The following is a 17,940-nucleotide window of genomic DNA, read 5'->3' on the forward strand; positions in this document are numbered from 1 at the left end:
TCTCTTCTCAATAGACAGGCCATTTGTCTCTCTTCAATGGATTGGCCACACGTTATATCAAGATTATGATATAATTAACGAAGGAATCAGATTCATTAAACATATTATAACAAACTTTATATATATATATATATATATATATATATATATATATATATATAATGATCGATTGATTTATTAATAAAACAGTTATTCAGATGATGGCAAGAAAAATACAATAAATTAAAAAAAAAACTAAAAAAGAAGAAGATTGGAAACAAGTCCAATTACAGTATATCAGTAACATCATAATCTAAGCATTATTCATTGTGTATATCCTGTCTTTGTTTGTCCAGATATGAATGCCTTCAGCTCCGTAAATGATTTCAGCGAATCATGTTCATTAAACATATTATAATGAACTTTCTTTTTATATATAATGATTGATTGATTTATTAATAAAAAAGTTATTCATATAATGGTCGGGAAAAACACAATAAATTTAAAAAAAACTAAAAAAAAATTGAAAACAAGTCCAATTATAGTATATTAGTAACATCAGAATCTAAGCATCATTCATTGTGTGTTTACTGTCTTTGTTTGTCCAGAGATGAATGCCTTCAGCTCCGTGAATGACTTCAGCGAATCAGGTTCATTAAACATATTATAACGAACTTTCTTTTTATATATAATGATCGATTGATTTATTAATAAAACAGTTATTTAGATAATGGCCGGGAAAAACACAATAAATTAAAAAAAAACTAAAAAAAAAAAGATTGGAAACAGGTCCAATTACAGTATATCAGTAACATCAGAATCTAAGCATCATTCATTGTGTGTTTCACACGTCTTTGTTTGTCCAGAGATGAATGCCTTCAGCTCTGTGAATGACGTCGGCGAATCAGATTCATTAAACATATTATATCGAATTTTCTTTTTATATATAATGATGAATTGATTTATTAATGAAACAGTCATTCAGATAATGGCCGGGAAAAACACAATAAATTTAAAGAAAACTAAAAAAAAAGATTGGAAACAAGTCCAATTACAGTATATCAGTAACATCAAAACCTAAACTTCATTCATTACGTGTTTTTTTTTAATCTATGTTTGTCTAGAAATGAATGCCTTCAGCTCTGTGAATGACATCAACGAATCAGATTCATTAAACATATTATAACGAACTTTCTTTTTATATATAATGATCAATTGATTTATTAATGAAACAGTCATTCAGATGATAGCCGGGAAAAACACAATAAATTTAAAGAAAACTAAAAAAAAAAGATTGGAAACAAGTCTAATTACAGTATATTAGTAACATCAAAACCTAAGCTTCATTCATTACGTGTTTTTTTTTTATCTATGTTTATCCAAAAATGAATGCCTTCAGCTCCGTGAATGACATCAACTAATCAAATTCATTAAACATATTATAACAAACTTTCTTTTTATATATAATGATCAATTGATTTATTATTGAAACAGTCATCCGGATAATGGTTGGGAAAAACACAATAAATTTAAAAAAAAACTAAAAAAAAAAATTGGAAACAAGTCCAACTACAGTATATTAGTAACATCAGAATATAAGCATCATTCATTGCGTTTTTCCTGTCTTTGTTTGTCCAGAAATGAATGCATTCAACTCCGTGAATGACGTCGATTCATTAAACATAGTATAACGAACTTTCTTTTTATATATAATGATCAATTGATTTATTATTGAAACAGTCATCCGGATAATGGTCGGGAAAAACACAATAAATTTAAAGAAAACTAAAAAAGAAAAAGATTGAAAAGAAATCTAATTACAGCATATTAGTAACATCAAAATCTAAACTTCATTCATTACGTGTCTTTTATTTATGTTTGTTCAGAGATGAATATCTTCAGCTCCGTGAATGACATGAGTTCTTGTGTATGAAAAATCTAGCTAGCTAACCTTTATCTAAAAAGATATGCAATGAATAATCAAGTCAAATTATCTATTAAATTAAATTAAGAATTGACATTTTAGCATTTAAAACTAACGATATTAAGGGTTTAAATTCAATATTATTCATAAAGCAACATGTAATGCAGGGACTTTGAAAATTTATTTTGTATTGATTTTTATGTTCATTATTATTATTATTATTATTATTATTTAGAATTGTTATTACCCTTGTTTACTCTTAATATTTCTTATAAAGAATAGAAGGAAAAGAACAAATTAAATGCCCTCAGTTTTGACCTTCCCAGTTATACACACAATACTAGTTGGCAAAAAATTTTAAAAAAAAATTACCATTTTCTGAAGGAGTTTCTGTTTTTAGTTAAATAATACATAGTTTGTATTTGATTAATGTTCCAAAACATGAGAGATTGAAGCGTATTCGGTCGGTAAAACAAAAAAATATATATATAAAATAAGTTTTTTTAAAATAATTTTAGAATTTATATTTGTTTTTTCTAGAAAGACATATCATATCTATTTTATTTATTTTTTCTCGAGATTCTAACCATGCAGCAGTCTCAGGAGACAAGTGTGTGCAGAAACTGCATGCCATTTGGTGGGCTAATTTGAGGATTCTTTATATAAAGATGGACCTAAATTGGCATGTAATCATTTAAGAGCTGCCCACTCTCTGACAATAAATGGTGGTTTATCCCCTTCCAAACCATTTTTAACCTGAAACAAATTCAAACTTGCATTTCTGTTCTCATATTTCTGGTTTCCCAGGTCTCCAAATCCACAGTAATCACCAGAGAAACCAGGCTCTCCCTCCTGCCAGTGGTTTTGCTTTTGCATGACAGACTGAAGGTGGCATCATCTCGTCCCCGTTGCCCATCGCTCGTTATCTTCTAGTCTTTTGATAGTCAATGGAGAATCTCTTAGGCTGTAGATTTAAGAGAATTGGCTTTTAGCCCATAAAGAAAACGCGACGTTCCTTCGTTGCTAATCCAAGCATGCATGAGAAAGATGCAAAATGAATAGAGCCCAGAATCTGCCATTTGTTGTTTGGCATGGCTATTTTGAGTTAATTGCATTTATGCTTCCAAAAAGTACAAAGACAGTTCATTGGCTAAATTAGGGTTCTGTGATTTACTTTTTCAGTTTTTTTTTCTTCAAAATTTTTCATGATCAGGATGTTTTCAAGTTTTATTAACAGGTTGTTTTGTAACCGATTTTTTTATTATAATTGAATTCAATTATAATATTCAGTTTGAATCTTATTAATAAATAAATTATATTTACATGGTTTTTAAAAAAATAAAATTTAATTAGTTTTGTTTTCTATATTACAACATTGAATTAATCTTAGACTTAATTCAGTACTCCATGCCACAATAAGTTACAATAATCTTAGATTTTTAAAACAATTGTAAAGCAAGTTTCATTGGCTTTGTGTGAGCAACCACCATCATGTGTTGCGGGTTTGTTTCACATAAAATATTTTATATTTTTATTTTTATATAAATATTAAATTATATTTTATAAATAATAATTTAATTATAATATCATTTAAAAATTTTAATTACTATTATTATTATCATCATTAACCCATTACTCCACCACCGGCTTTATTATTATTATCATTGCTGCCACCCTCACAACTTCTATTCATTTCACCATCATCATTATCACTTCATTACCTCCATTCTCACCTCATTACTATCAGAACTACTTCATCGTTATAATACATAGTAATCACTAGCTTAGATGCTTGTGATTTGTTGTGGGCTAAAAAGCTTTTTTTTGTGTGAAAAGTGATGCTTTGGTATGAAAATGAGATAAAAAGAAGGATATAAAAAACAAATCACAACACACCCTATTTATAATAATCATAAAAAATAAACAATAAAAAATAAAATGATACAATCAGATTTTATTATTTTTTGCCATTAAAAACCGCAGCATGCACTGTTTAAAGTGCGCAGCAGCCCTACACATTGGTGTGTGTCGTGCCAACATCTTATTCAAATTTAAAAATATTGTTTAAATACTAAATTATATTATTACCCTCAATCATACCTATAATTAACTAAAAAACCAAGGCTAAAAGACATTATTAAAAAATATTATTTAAATACTAAATTACATCTTATATTCAAGGGTGCATGTTTAATTTTATTATTTATAAAAAATAAAAATATTAAAATACCTTTGCCTCGATTGTGTTAATTTTTTTTATTTTTAATGGTATTTTTAATATTTTATTATTCAAAAAAATATTGAATAGATTAAATACTCTCAAAAAATTTTATAATGATTAATATGAAATGTCAAAAATACTCTAATTCCAAGGCAAACCTTTTTTTCATTTGGAAGGTCATGGACGTTACTTTAGTATTATAGTGAATAATAAATTATGTCTATGGCTATATGAAAATCCCTTTTATTTTATTTTATTTTAATTTTTTTAATGCTGCATTTTTCATATCATTATTTATAAAACATATTTGTAAAATATTTTTCATATTTTAAGAAAAATAACACATGCCACAAGGCTTCACTTCTTTTGGTTGCTCGAAACCAAGAAACCAGTTTCACTCCTTTTGGTTTCTTGGAATCGAAAATCTACCTCCCTCATTATCCAACATGAAATTCTCCCAATCAATTTTTTTTAAGAGCCCGTTTAGGAACGTGGCTGCGGCTGCGTTCCCAAAAAATTTAAATTTTTTTTTTTTACTAAAATTTAATATGGTTTATATGTTTTGGATCGTTTTGATGTGCTGATGTCAAAAATGATTTTTAAAAAATAAAAAAACATCATTGGCATGCATTTTAGCACGAAAAGTTATTTGAAAAGCACCCGCAACCACACTGCCAAACACGCTCTAAGCATGAAGTCGTCCCATCAAAATCAAGTTCACCATTACAAGGAGTACTTATATGGGTAATCAAATTGTTTAGTTAATTGTAAAAAAAAAAAAAGTAGTTAAATATAATATGCATTCTACAATATGACTACTCCAAAATCATCAAAACTTTTCATTTGTCATTTCTTTTTCTAACAAATTTCAATTTCTTATTAGACTTTTTTATTATTATTATTATTATTGATTTTGTTGGTGCCTGCTAAAAAGATTGGCAACAAGTCCAATTATAGTATATTAGTAACATTAGAATCTAAGCATCATTCATTGTGTGTTTCCTGTCTTTGTTTGACCAGAAATGAATGCTTTCAGCTCTGTGAATGACTTCAGCGAATCAGGTTCATTAAACATATTATAACAAACTTTCTTTTTATATATAATGATCGATTGATTTATTAATAAAACAGTTATTCAGATAATGGCCGGGAAAAACACAATAAATTAAAAAAAAACTAAAAAAAAAAAATTGGAAACAAGTCTAATTACAGTATATCAATAACATCAAAACCTAAGCTTCATTCATTGCGTATTTCCTATCTTTGTTTGTCCAAAAATGAATACCTTTAGCTCCGTGAATAACATCGGCGAATCAGATTCATTAAACATATTATAACAAACTATTTTTTATATATATAATGATCAATTGATTTATTAATGAAACAGTTCCTTCAAAATCAAGTTCACCATTACGGGGAGTACTTATATGGGTAATCAAATTGTTTAGTTAATTGTAAAAAAAAAAAAAAGTAGTTAAATATAATATGCATTCTACAATAAATATGACTACTCCAAAATCATCAAAACTTTTCATTTGTCATTTATTTCTCTAACAAATTTCAATTTCTTAATTAAATTTCTAAAATTTATTTTTTTAAGATAAAAATTATCCTTGAACCAATTTTCATGTACCAATTTGAGTACAAAATTAATCAATCATTTTTTTCATTGAAAGATATATCACTTTTTTTAATTAGGGTAATATTAAAAGAAAACTAATGATTACAACAAACTAATGGCATTCTTTTAAATGAATTTCGAACAATTTAGTCTAACTTGAAGAATTACCTAAATACTCTAAAAGAAAAGAATTGAGGTTTCTTTACTATTTAGATAAACGGTAAGAAACCTTAATATATATTTTTAATCAAGCAATGTTAATTTTATGTCGTAGCTAAGTTGGTAGGCACATGCAAGACTGTTGAGGTCTCGGGTTCGAGCATTATTGTACACATAAATTTTCTAAATCGTAACAGATCCACATGTGGTTTTGTCTTCTTTTTTTTTTCAGAAAAAATAGATCTAAATTGTGAACAATTTGTCCTCTCTCTCTCTCTCTCTCTCTCTTCCCCGAAAAAGCCCTCTTAAAAAAAAAAAAAAACTTAAATAGAGCAAGTAAGGTGGTATTCGGCCTAACTACTCCTTGGCCAGATGCTAGGCCTGGCCTTTTTTTATTATTTTTTCTTCTTATTATTTTCTTTGGTTTTTTAGACTCCAAGAAAGATTTTTATGATTAGCTTTCTTTAATTTTGATATAATTTTTAAATACTATTGTAAGTTTTTATTTGAATTTTAATAATATTTTTTTAATTATTATGTATATGACATGAAACTAATAATAAATTGTACATGAAAACTAGATTCAAATTGTTTTTTTTATATATAATTTTTAAATAGATTTTAAGTAGATTTTATTACATTTATGATTTTTTTAGCTTCCAATCTCATATAAAATATGGACATATTATTTTGATTATTTTGTTAATTTGTTGTAACAATCAAAAAACGTTTTTTTTTAACAGAAACAATTATTCTAATTAAAAATCTTATGTTTATTACGATAAACGAGAGATTTATTAATAAGAAAATTTATATTGGTAAAATATAATCAAAACATATATGTTTTTGAGTTTAATAACCATGCTAAAAAAAATCTATAGTGAACCTTTTATTTGTTCATATAATTGCCACAGCAGAATGCCAATGGCAGTGTCTCTAACCAAGCTCTTAACAAGACCAGCAACAAAGCCATTAGACCCATCATCGCCTGATGACCTCCTTCCTGCGAGGTCTCGAAACCGCAGGTTTCCCTGATCTGATATCAATGCATAAATTACACCATTCATATGACCTTTTCCTATCACCCCCACCACTCTTTTGCCGTTGTTCACAGCTTTGCTTCGTTTCAGAGACCATGCAAGATACTAAACAAACACCAAAATGTCACTTGGTGAGAAGGCTAATCATATGGCCACAATGGAAATCAAGAATGGAACGTTTCTCCTACGTTATGCATGAAATTGAAGCCTAAGATCAGGAACTTTTGAGTTGTTTTTCAGCTTGAAGATGCTTACAGTGTCTCGTTCGTGTATGAGAGGCTGCAGGAGTGATGGATATGAAAAGCTGAGCTGCTCGTAGAGCTGAAAGGTTCTATCATCTGTGCTTGATGCCTGCAATGGAGGATAGAAACAGGAAAGTGATGCTATATCTAAGCATTTGGGTGAAATTAGTCACTTTTTCAGAATGCGGCAAGGCTTGGATTTCACAGACAGGGTCCACTTAAAACATTGGGAGAGGAAAGAAATGTTAGCTGCTCTAAGAAAGGAGACAAAATCATGAAGGGAATAGAAATTGTAGTGTTGCATATATGGCAGGAAATTCCTGACAGCACGGTTCCAGCCTTCTGGTTACTGAGCAACAGGAACAGGCTAAAACTAGAGGCAGAACAGAACCGAATTCATGAAAAAATTGTGGTAGATCATTTAGATTTCTATTGCTCATGTATCATCAATAACAAAATCGGAACAGGAATTTCAGCAGATATAGGGAAACATAGAAATAACATTATTACAAATGATATTAGTAGAAGTAAAAAACCTTGAAATTGTTCTTAGATATATCAGATGATGAGGTAATTCCGCGAACAACTGCAATCACTAAACTCAGCTTCTCCCTCCATTTCAGAGAATTCCAAGCCCTTTCAAGCTGCGACAACCAAAAAAACATAAAGAAATGAACAATTTATATGTTTATTTAACACATTACAGCAGATATAAGTTGATGATATTCCACTAAACAAAGGCCACAAGAATCAAGCTCACGAATCGAAATGTGCATACAGTTATTTCAATTGGCCTGTCCCCCAAGACTATTTGAGCACCGATTTCTTCAGCCACTTTTCGAGCAGCTCGGAACTGCAATTTGTAAGAAACTTCATAACTTGAGATTCAACAGTTTTCCAGTTCTGCAAGTTTGCACATAATAATTAATCATGTTCAACTACCTCATCTCCGAAAGGCCGGTTGACATCAGAAGAAATCTTTGATGAGAAAAGGGCCAAAAGTAGACGCAATGCTAAAGCTGTTTGACCTCCTGCAGTGGGCATAAACATCAAGTAATTTATCTTCACAGGCAAACAATATAAACCAAACTAGTTCTAATTAATTCTTACCCAAGTTTATGCTACGGCCGACAGCTCCAAAAAAGCCAGTGCCACTCAAAGAGAACATGCTTGATCTTAATTGTTGGCCAACCTCACCTTCATCGGAAATGTACATAATTCCAGCTCTGCAAATGAACTCTGCAATAAGTGAAATTACAATATTGTTTGATGATAAAAAAAACTCCATAAAGATATCCACAGCTTGGAAACATTGCTATCAAAATTTTTCCATAAAAAAACATAAATTTAACTCCAAGAAAAATAAAAAACTTGCCTGCTTCTACATAGCTCAACTACTACATTATCAGGCTTAACAGCCCTGACCACTCTCTCCACTTCAGCAGCAGATTGACTAGAAATATGTGTAGTCCCAACCAACCATATTGCTTCTGGCTCAACAAACTCAGTCCTCCAGGAAGGTACAGGACCAAAAAGTTTCTTCTCAATCAACAGCAAGGTGCCATCATTAGCCAAGTCAAGCAATTCAGGGTGGGTTCTTGAAATTGTGGCTCTAGATTCCTGCAAAATCTCCGACCTGAAATCAAAGTCTGGTGGTGGAGGTTTGATTGAAACCTTTAAGGGTTTGGTAGGTTTTGTTGTGAGGATATGTGGGTTATTAGAGAAGATAGGGAATGGGATTTTTAGCAGAGTTTCCATGGATTCAGTGAGTGGCAAAAGCTATGTAGTTCAGTGCTTCAGTTCATGTGCTCATGGTTTAGATAAGGTAACTTACTTTAACGGTCACTAAAGGTAGGAGTCTTTCTGGGCAAACCTCATTAAAGGCCTCAAATTTGAAGGGCAGTCTCGTTTACTTCCTAATCTATTTTTCATCTCAATTAAGTTCTCAGCGTATCAATGAATTTTCAATCAATTCCTTTCTTCATTTTAATTTTATTAACAAAATTAATATGTAGTTACGTGAAATTCATATGATTTTTTTTTCATAAAAAACCAGCAAATTATCTAAGATATATGTTTTAAATAACATAAAATTCACTTGATAGACCAAACTATATAAAGAAATACATGGCCCTTATGTTTTTTTATATAGTTTGTTCTATCATATTTAAATTCATAAGTTCTTAATGAAATAAAGAAAAATCACATGATTTTTATACGACTACTTAACTATCATGTTAACTTAAAGTAACAGAAAGTTTTGATTGAAAATCTATTAATATGTGAGAGATATATTCAAGACCAAAAATAGATTTAGAATCTAACTGAGATTACTCATAAATGAGATATTTTTTAAGGTTTTTCATTTCTTTCAAAATAAAAAATAGCCTCTACTACATACAGTAACTATCATAATTCAGAAAAAAATCTAAATTATAAGTTGAGAGTGTCAACTTGGAATGGTTTTATTTTTTTTTTAAGATTAAAATGTTATTATTTTAAGAAAAAAAATATCAATGAGTTAGTGACCTAGTTTTGAATGAATTTTATTTTGGTAAATCAAATTATCAAATTATGAGGGAACTTGAGTTTTTTGATCGAATTAAATCTAGGTATTTTTTCTATTTTTTTTAACCTAAACTGATTTAAGCTCTCAATCAGTCGAATCTCAATCAATATTTGCTAAGCTAGTTCGAGTTTTATAATTAAAATATCTATATTTTCATTTACAAGGATTACAATTTAATTCTATAGACAAATATTCATTCCAATCTTTCATGAAACAGGGGGGGTAATCTAGCCTAATAGGAATAAGGATAGATTTTCAGATATTGAATAGTATTTACCCGCCTTTCAACCTGCTTCCAACCTCACTAGCTAATTTTTTTTTATCTATTTTATATATACATCATCAAATTATTATATTTCATTACAAATATAAATTTATATTATACATGAATATTAATTAAAAAAAAAAACTAGTTCGAATCCCAAACCTAGAAAGGACCCAAAACCAATGTAGTAGGCTTATGACCCAACTCAAAAAACTTTGCAAACTTTGAGGCCCAACTAGTTGACCAATATGGTTACGAGACTAGAGAAAGGAGACGTCTCTCTCTATTTTCAACTTTATAAAATTTTATTGTATGAAAAGAGACTTGTTTATATCTCGAGATAAAAAAAAAAAAATTAAAAACAGTAGAGACATCTATTTTTTATTTTAAGATGATAAAAAATCATTTTAAAATTATTTTAATGATAAATTTAATTTATATTTTTATCCCCATACCTTCAATCAAATATATTTTCTTACTTTTTTGTATTTATTTCACTTATCTTAAAACTGTAACCAAACTTAATAGACTAAATGTATTTTAAAAATCATTTTCAAACACATAGCTATAGCTATATATTGTATTAATATGAATCCTGAATATTTTCTAAGTATGAGTTTGCTGAAACATTAAAAGGAAAATTCTGAGTGAAGATCTAAACTAGATGTTCCTATAAAGAAAGTGTTGAGATTTAAAGTATAATATCAAGCAGATTTGAGACAAAACCATGGATTTAGATTTAAAGTGTAATCTGTTGAGATTCTTTGGTGCTCAAACTCAAATTTGTTTCTCAAATCATCCAATTTTAATTAAGATGCATGCATTTGTCAACTTAGAGTATGTTTGGTATTGCGGTTGCTATTGTGGTTGTAGTTTGAAAAAAGTTGTTTTATAAAAAGTACTTTTAGTTGAGGTTGGTTTGAAAAAATAGGTATTTGGTTAAAACTGTGGTTGAAATTGAGGTTGAAGAAAAAGTAGTTTAATGTGTTTTGTTAAAAAAATGCTTTTTAAATTGAGGTTATAAAATAATTAAAAATATTTTTAATTTAAATATTGTAGATTTAACTACTATTATTACATCATGAAATAAATAATATTGATATCAAAATTTATTTATTATTCCATTAAACTACATGCAATGTCATCACATGCGAAATCTATCCAACAATGACTATATTTTTCATGGTTTCTTAAGCACGCAACAGCAAAAACTGAATTTTTTGTTACGTCATCAAGCGATATCCTTCTAATTTAATGAATAAAACACAATTAAAATAAAAATAAAAAACTAATTTTTTTTTAACTGCGTTGGACCCGGCAAGAACATAATTGGAATTGCGATCAAATTTCATAAATGTTACGCCATCATGCGATATCCTTCTAATTTATATAGTGTTATTAAATAATATTAAATAATAGTTTTTCAAGTAAAACTCAATTTTTTTAAAAAAAAATTACAATTTCATTACGTCCAAAATTTATTCGACAAGAACTACAGTTTTCATGATTTTTTGAGCGTGCAATAAAATTAGGTAACATATTATCATGAATAAAATTGAGATTACAGTACGAGTAAATTTAATTCACCTTAAACTAATTTTTTTAAAAAACAAAAAAAAAATTAGAAGTTCATGTTCACGTGAACAGTGCGAGTGAAATAAATTAACTGTTAAGAGGAAATCACAACGAGAAACAACAAAATGCTGCTTCTCCAAACCTGTGGTGCAACAGTTAAAATTGGTGGGTCCCATCAATAAAAATCACTTTTTTTCTGTTACTAAACACTCAAATATGTGATTGCGGGTAAACCTCACCCGCAACCACAATATCAAACAGCATCTTAATACTACAAGTTTGATTTCTTTTTTACTTCTTGGGGGCCCAATCAATTGAATCTGATTAAGAATTCTAATTTGACCAAATAATACATCCTTATTTAAATGGGCTTAATGTGAATGCTGCCGTAGCCATTGACTCTTTTCCCGTGTTCCATTCAAAGCCGTCTTCAGAAACTTTGAGAATGAGGAAAAAATCTAGCAGACCGGCGCAGCAAAAAGAACATTGCATTATCAAACCACGTAAGAGAAATAACTTTTGATGATAAAGTTTTGTGGAAAAAAGCTATAAAATTTGACTTGATCTCAAGAATTCTCCATTGATCAAGGATGAACAAGCTTAAGAAAGTCATAGTCGGCAAGATCACACCCTTTTTGGGTTAGTCATCTACTCTTTGTTCTATCTTATGAATTTTACCCCTCTACTCTCTACTATGTGCTGACGTGATCCTCATGTTAAGTGCTCTCAGAAAACTATATATGTGCTAGATCTTACCTTTTATTCATTCAAATCAAGATTTCCAATGTTCTTTTGTCTTAATTTCCAAAAATCATATTTTTTTAAATTTCCATTAGTAATGATCTTTTTTTTTTACGGAATTTGAGACAGACAGGTATCAAATGATTAGAGAAATAAGGAGTCGAGTGATGATACCAGAGCAAAAAATCGTACGAGGATCAAACAAAGGCAAGAAAGAAATTAGGAGGGTAAAAAAAAGGACTACTCTCTCTCTCTCTCTCTCTCTTGAAAATGATAAAAACTTGTTGTGATGTCGATTACAAGCATAAAATCTTTCGACCCCGTCCCTGTGAGGGTGCTGCTGCTGCTGCGTGTGGACCAGACCACATTAATGGAAAATAGATTTTAAAACTTCCTTATATTTACTGTCCTAACTTTTTGAAACAATCTAATGTAATTCCCTGTCCCAAGTTTTCTATACATCAAGGTGTGTTTGGCTTTCTTGTAGCTTCTGTGATTGCGGAAGAGATTGCGGCCTGTCTTGATTAACCATACACTTTTAAATCTAAATCTGTGATTATGCAAAACATAGTGTTACACTGTACCATAGCACAAGAATTAACAGAACGGAAACCTCTTCCAGCCAGCTTATGTTTGGGCGTCGTTGGAGCCAACTTGTTCATATATATTAGCCAGGTGGATTGAGTAAGGGTGAGTAAGGCCTTAAGGTGAATTCTCTGGTACAATAGCTGGGAATGAAAAAGCTTTTTCTGATAGCTGATGGGTCACCAAATTAACTAGCATGATGAAGAGATAGTCCCAGAAAAGCTAATTTGCTAAAACGCATTACCATCACCGCCACCACAGATTTTGTAAATAAAGAAATGGGGGCAAAATTTGGCCAACCACTTTACTGTATTTACACTAGGCAATAGAATAATACTGTTCTAATCAGCAACCCATTACTGCTTATTAAAAATCGCCAAATGGGATGGAGCAACTTTTTTTGCTTGATTATCTCCGTTTAGTCCTCTAGAGGGCTACACATTTTGTTATTTTCTAACAGAATTTTTATTTTTTTTCCCTTCCAGGGGACTGCAGATTGAATCTTTTACTTTGATTCTCGTTGATTCTCGCTCGATCTCCAATAGGACTATTCCAGAGTTGGGGACCGATTGAGTCTTTGAACATTAAGAAAGTGGTCACAAACCAAACAAGATGATGATATACCACAAGCAATTCGCATCACATGGAAGACAGATGATCTTTAAAGCATCTTGGCTACTAGAATGCTTTTAAATGATTTGTCACATGATCTGTACAACCTAGCAAGAAAATAAATGAAAACATAGGGCTAGGGCTTCGGCAGCAGGGCAGTGGCAGAAGGTAGTGGTAAGCATGACCTATATTTATGATCAGACGCCCTTGACCATGGAAAACCCAGCAAGAGTTCTTCTTCGAGGTTCTTAGAATGTGTCAAGGTTGATGATGAAGAACAGGTACGTTACAGCTAAGTTTTATGTGCAAAATACGTGTGCACATGTAACCTCTCAAACCTCTTGCAATCAATCACATCAAACCATAACACTAATTACCAAGATTATTTATACAAAAAGTTTAGAGTCGTAGAAGGCCCCGCGAATTCCCCACGCTTTAGCCCATTGATTCACCTATCCTTATAAAGTAAGGTCTCATCAAACTTATAAACAAAAATCTCTTGCGTATTCTCTTATGTGTCAAAAACCCATATGCTATTTTTCTATATAGAGACATCCCTTTCATTATAAATGGCAAATCCTTATTCAAATGTGCCTCAAGCTGACCAGTCACCACCACCTCAACCTTCAAACCAATCCATACAAGTCCCTGACCCTCCATCCTCTATTCTGCTCCCAATCCTCCAAGATGATCAATACGCACCTCATTCCACCTCCTCGAACCAGTCTCCAAGATCAATTCCTTCTCCAGCTGGATCTCTGGGTCAACCATTAACGGTGAGACAGGATGAATATTCACCAAGGTTCGGGTTTCCAGGCCAACCTGTGAGTGGAAGGCAGGATGACCAATCACCAAGGTCCACCCGATCCTCAGGTGGGTCATCGACTCTGCCCACAAGCGGAAGACACCCGAGTTATAAGGGAATTAGGTTACGGAGCGGGAAATGGGTATCTGAGATCCGGGAACCACGTAAAACTACGCGTGTATGGCTTGGTACGTATCCAACTCCTGAAATGGCAGCCGCCGCTTATGATGCGGCGGCTCTAGCCCTTAAAGGCCCTGATACACCACTAAATTTCCCGGAATCGATTCTTTCCTACCCAATACCAGCCTCAGCATCCTCTAGTGATATAAGGGCTGCAGCTGCTAGTGCAGCATCAAGCAGGTCGCCGAGACCTGAAGCTGGGCCAAATCCTGAATGGGACCGGCTTGAAACAGAAGGCACATCATCCAGTACTACCACTGCTGACATTCAATCAGGACAGGAATTCATCGACGAGGAAGAACTTTTGAACCTGCCCAATTTGCTAGTTGACATGGCAGGAGGAATGCTTGTAAGTCCACCAAGAATAAACACGCCATCTTCTGATGATTCACCAGGGAATTCCGATGCAGAAAACCTATGGTCCTACCACTAAAACCCAGCCAGGTATATCCAGCCTCATTTCTGAATGGAAATTTTTCATGGTACTAGATGTCTGCTTCTCGGTTTTGGTAAAAAAGAAGAGGTTTAGGACGTCACTCGGTGGACCCATGGATGGCTCTTATTCAAGATTTTAGCGTTGAAGTGGTTTTACAGGTAAAGATAAAACTAGTAGGTGGATTAACTCTGCAGCTACAGTGGTTAGCTTTAAAGTTGTCAGCCAGAGCCAGAGCCAGAGCACGTCTCTCTCTTTCCATATAAATGTTTTGTCTTCATAAGGCTTCTGAGAGAGATCTTTTCCCTTGTAGTTTGATAACTGTCCCTCTCATGTATTTGATATTTTATGGAACGAACAGCCTCTCCTTCCAAGTTTTTACTCCCATTTTTCTTTCTTCATTTTCTCTCCCCTTTTCGAACAATGGAAAGTTCCATTCACCTTGAATTTTCATTTCGCTTCAATTTCTTCCCTTCCAATTACATTGTAAGAAGTTCTAGTTTCAAGTCTCTCACTTGATTCTTAGGGTACTGTCTGACAATGCAAAAGGAATTTTAATAAAAATAAATTCAAACTAAAAAACATTAATTTGATTGTTTTTTATTTATTTTAGCATTTTCGATTCTAAAATATACTGAATTAAAAAAACTTCAATTTGATATTTTTTTAATCCATAATATATTATGAAAAACACTTCTAATCATATTTTAAAAACATTAACAGGCAGGATCTTAATAAATTAAGCAATCCTCAATGATAATGTAACTCATGGAAGAGATGACTAGTATATATATAAAGATGGAGACTCTCTCACCCAGCATCTTTTGAGCTTTAGAAATTCATGTCTAGAGGACCCATGTAAATTAAAACATTTATGGTTTCAGTGAAAAGATATTTAATTATGTTGATCAATGATTAAAGCATCCTGGCTTGACCAGTCAAGGTCTTTGACATGAACGGTAGCAAATCATGACCAAAGTTTGAATTTGTGCAACGCCCATGTGGATCATTGTTTTGAAATTCTTGCAATATAATTCGACTTGGGATGATATTCATTATGAAAACAAATAATTTTTGCAATTTTGTACCAACTTGTGAGATCTAGAATTTAAATCACAAATAACTTCCTCTAAAAAAATTAAAATTCTAACACGATTTCATAATTTTTTTTAAAAATAACACATATTAGAAAAGTTTTACAAAAATAATACAATTTAAAAATAATTATTGCAGAGAATAGCTGAGCAAAATCATTATTGGAAATAACCGTTGTTTAAAAAATCCTCTTTCAATTCAATTAACATGCATAAAAAATCAACCGAATATTTTATAAAGATTCAATGGCAAAATAAAAAAAAGTCATTGAAAACATACTGGAACTCTATTTTCTATTCATCTAATACTGTTAGAAAGATCTTAACGAGACGATTCTAACCATACCTTAAAAGACAATCAAATATAATTGTAATTTATTAGGAGTTTTGTTCAAGGTTAATTTTATAATATGTTTTAATTTGTATGCCATATCATATTAGAGATGTCAGGAAACATTTTGATATTAAATCAAATATAGATATCGTAAAATAGAAATGTCTTGGTACTTTTCTTTTCCTTTCGTCCAAGAAAACTTATGACACTTAGCGAATTGTGATTATACAATAGAAATGCATCCGCTTGATCACCCATCATGTGAAATTTTGTATCTCTCTCTTTAGCTAATATTGTTGGAGTTATTTTGAGATCTGTAATCTTTTAATTTAGGTTAGTTTAGGTTTGAACCCTGTTCATTAAAATAATAAATAAAGTGAAATTGTTCACTACTTGGCCTTATGCATCTGGTTTTTTTTTTGTTTTTTTTTTTATTGTCCATTTGGTCTATTAATGGCTAAACTACATGTTCTATGTCATTTGAGTCGATCCCTCTGGCCATCTATAATATTCGTGTGCATGTGTAGAGAGAGCAACCTTGTGACATGCAAATAGGAAGTGCAAGCCCGAAAGTTTGGTGAAGAAAAAATGTATAAAACCAGACACTTGGGAACCCGTGCATGTAAGTTGCCCTTTCAACTTGTAACTCAGCTTTGGCTGCTCACTTGAACAAACAAAAAAAAATTAAAAAAAAAATCATGCGACTAAGCAAGTCGACACCACATTTATTATTATATACTTGATTTAGCTAAGTAAATGTGTATTATATATAGACTTTATAAAGTATGACATTTTAAAGGAATAATAAAGTAAGTGTGTGTTTGTCATTAATTGTTATAGTTTTTACAGCTACGGTTTAAAAAAAACAAGTTCTAAAAAAAAACTATAAATTATAGTTTTTCTTGAACACAAGTTTTTATCAAATTTAAGATAAAAAAAACACGTTGAAGCAAAGAAAACCAAAGAACTTTTAAAATTATGATTAAGCTTAAAGCATTTACAACCACATTAATGTTAAATTGAACCTAAAAATAATAATTTAGTATGCACTCTTTTTTTAACCATAAAAGTTTAAATCTCATGTAAAATAGAAATGGAATTCTCGTGAATCTCTAAATCTTAATTGTCAAAAAACTATCTTATCCTAAATATTTAAGCTACTAGATAATACCTCGAAGATATTTATATTTTTCTTTATCATGTTCTCTCAAGTAAAAATATTTTAAACTTGAAACTTAGATATGTAAGGCCTCAATCGTAGTTTTTTATTTATCTCCAACACACAATTTTAAATATAAAAATTTTAAACTTGAAATTTATATATGTTCATCATTACTTTATGATTATAATTAGAATATGGATAATAAAATTTAAAATTATGAATATATATTTCATCATCAAGATTTTGTAATCATCTCAAAAAGTCATAACAATTTAATTTCTAGGAAAAACCTCAATTTTATATATTTTTTATATAATAATAAAATAATATGATTGTACTGGAAAGATGAACTCTAGCGACAAAAAGAATATTGGTACAGAAAATATGTCGTTGTGATTA

General features: G+C 30.7%; 2 protein-coding genes across 3 annotated transcripts; one reads left to right on the top strand and one right to left on the bottom strand.

Moving 5' to 3' along the window:
* Positions 1-6,697: 6,697 nt before the first annotated feature.
* Positions 6,698-9,017, bottom strand: LOC133678272 (uncharacterized). 2 transcript variants are annotated; one of them, XM_062100545.1, is made up of 7 exons: positions 8,562-9,017; positions 8,297-8,412; positions 8,129-8,217; positions 7,965-8,039; positions 7,723-7,830; positions 7,200-7,295; positions 6,698-7,049 (listed from the first exon to the last, which is right to left on the bottom strand). In XM_062100545.1, exons 1-7 carry the CDS (start codon positions 8,942-8,944, stop codon positions 6,780-6,782), a joined length of 1,137 nt encoding a protein of 378 aa, XP_061956529.1. In that variant the 5' UTR covers positions 8,945-9,017; the 3' UTR covers positions 6,698-6,779. The 2 variants fall into 2 exon arrangements, with proteins under 2 accessions (XP_061956529.1, XP_061956530.1); XM_062100546.1 differs by having other exon boundaries at positions 8,297-8,425; positions 8,562-8,702.
* A 4,986-nt stretch (positions 9,018-14,003) lies between these two features.
* LOC133678465 (ethylene-responsive transcription factor ERF027-like) lies at positions 14,004-15,398 on the top strand. The gene has a single exon (XM_062100761.1). The coding sequence runs from the start codon at positions 14,103-14,105 to the stop codon at positions 14,949-14,951; it is 849 nt and encodes a 282-aa protein (XP_061956745.1). The 5' UTR covers positions 14,004-14,102; the 3' UTR covers positions 14,952-15,398.
* The last annotated feature ends 2,542 nt before the right edge of the window (positions 15,399-17,940 follow it).

This window comes from Populus nigra, chromosome 18 (assembly GCF_951802175.1).
Source record: "Populus nigra chromosome 18, ddPopNigr1.1, whole genome shotgun sequence".
In the NCBI taxonomy this organism is placed as follows: Eukaryota; Viridiplantae; Streptophyta; class Magnoliopsida; order Malpighiales; family Salicaceae; genus Populus; species Populus nigra.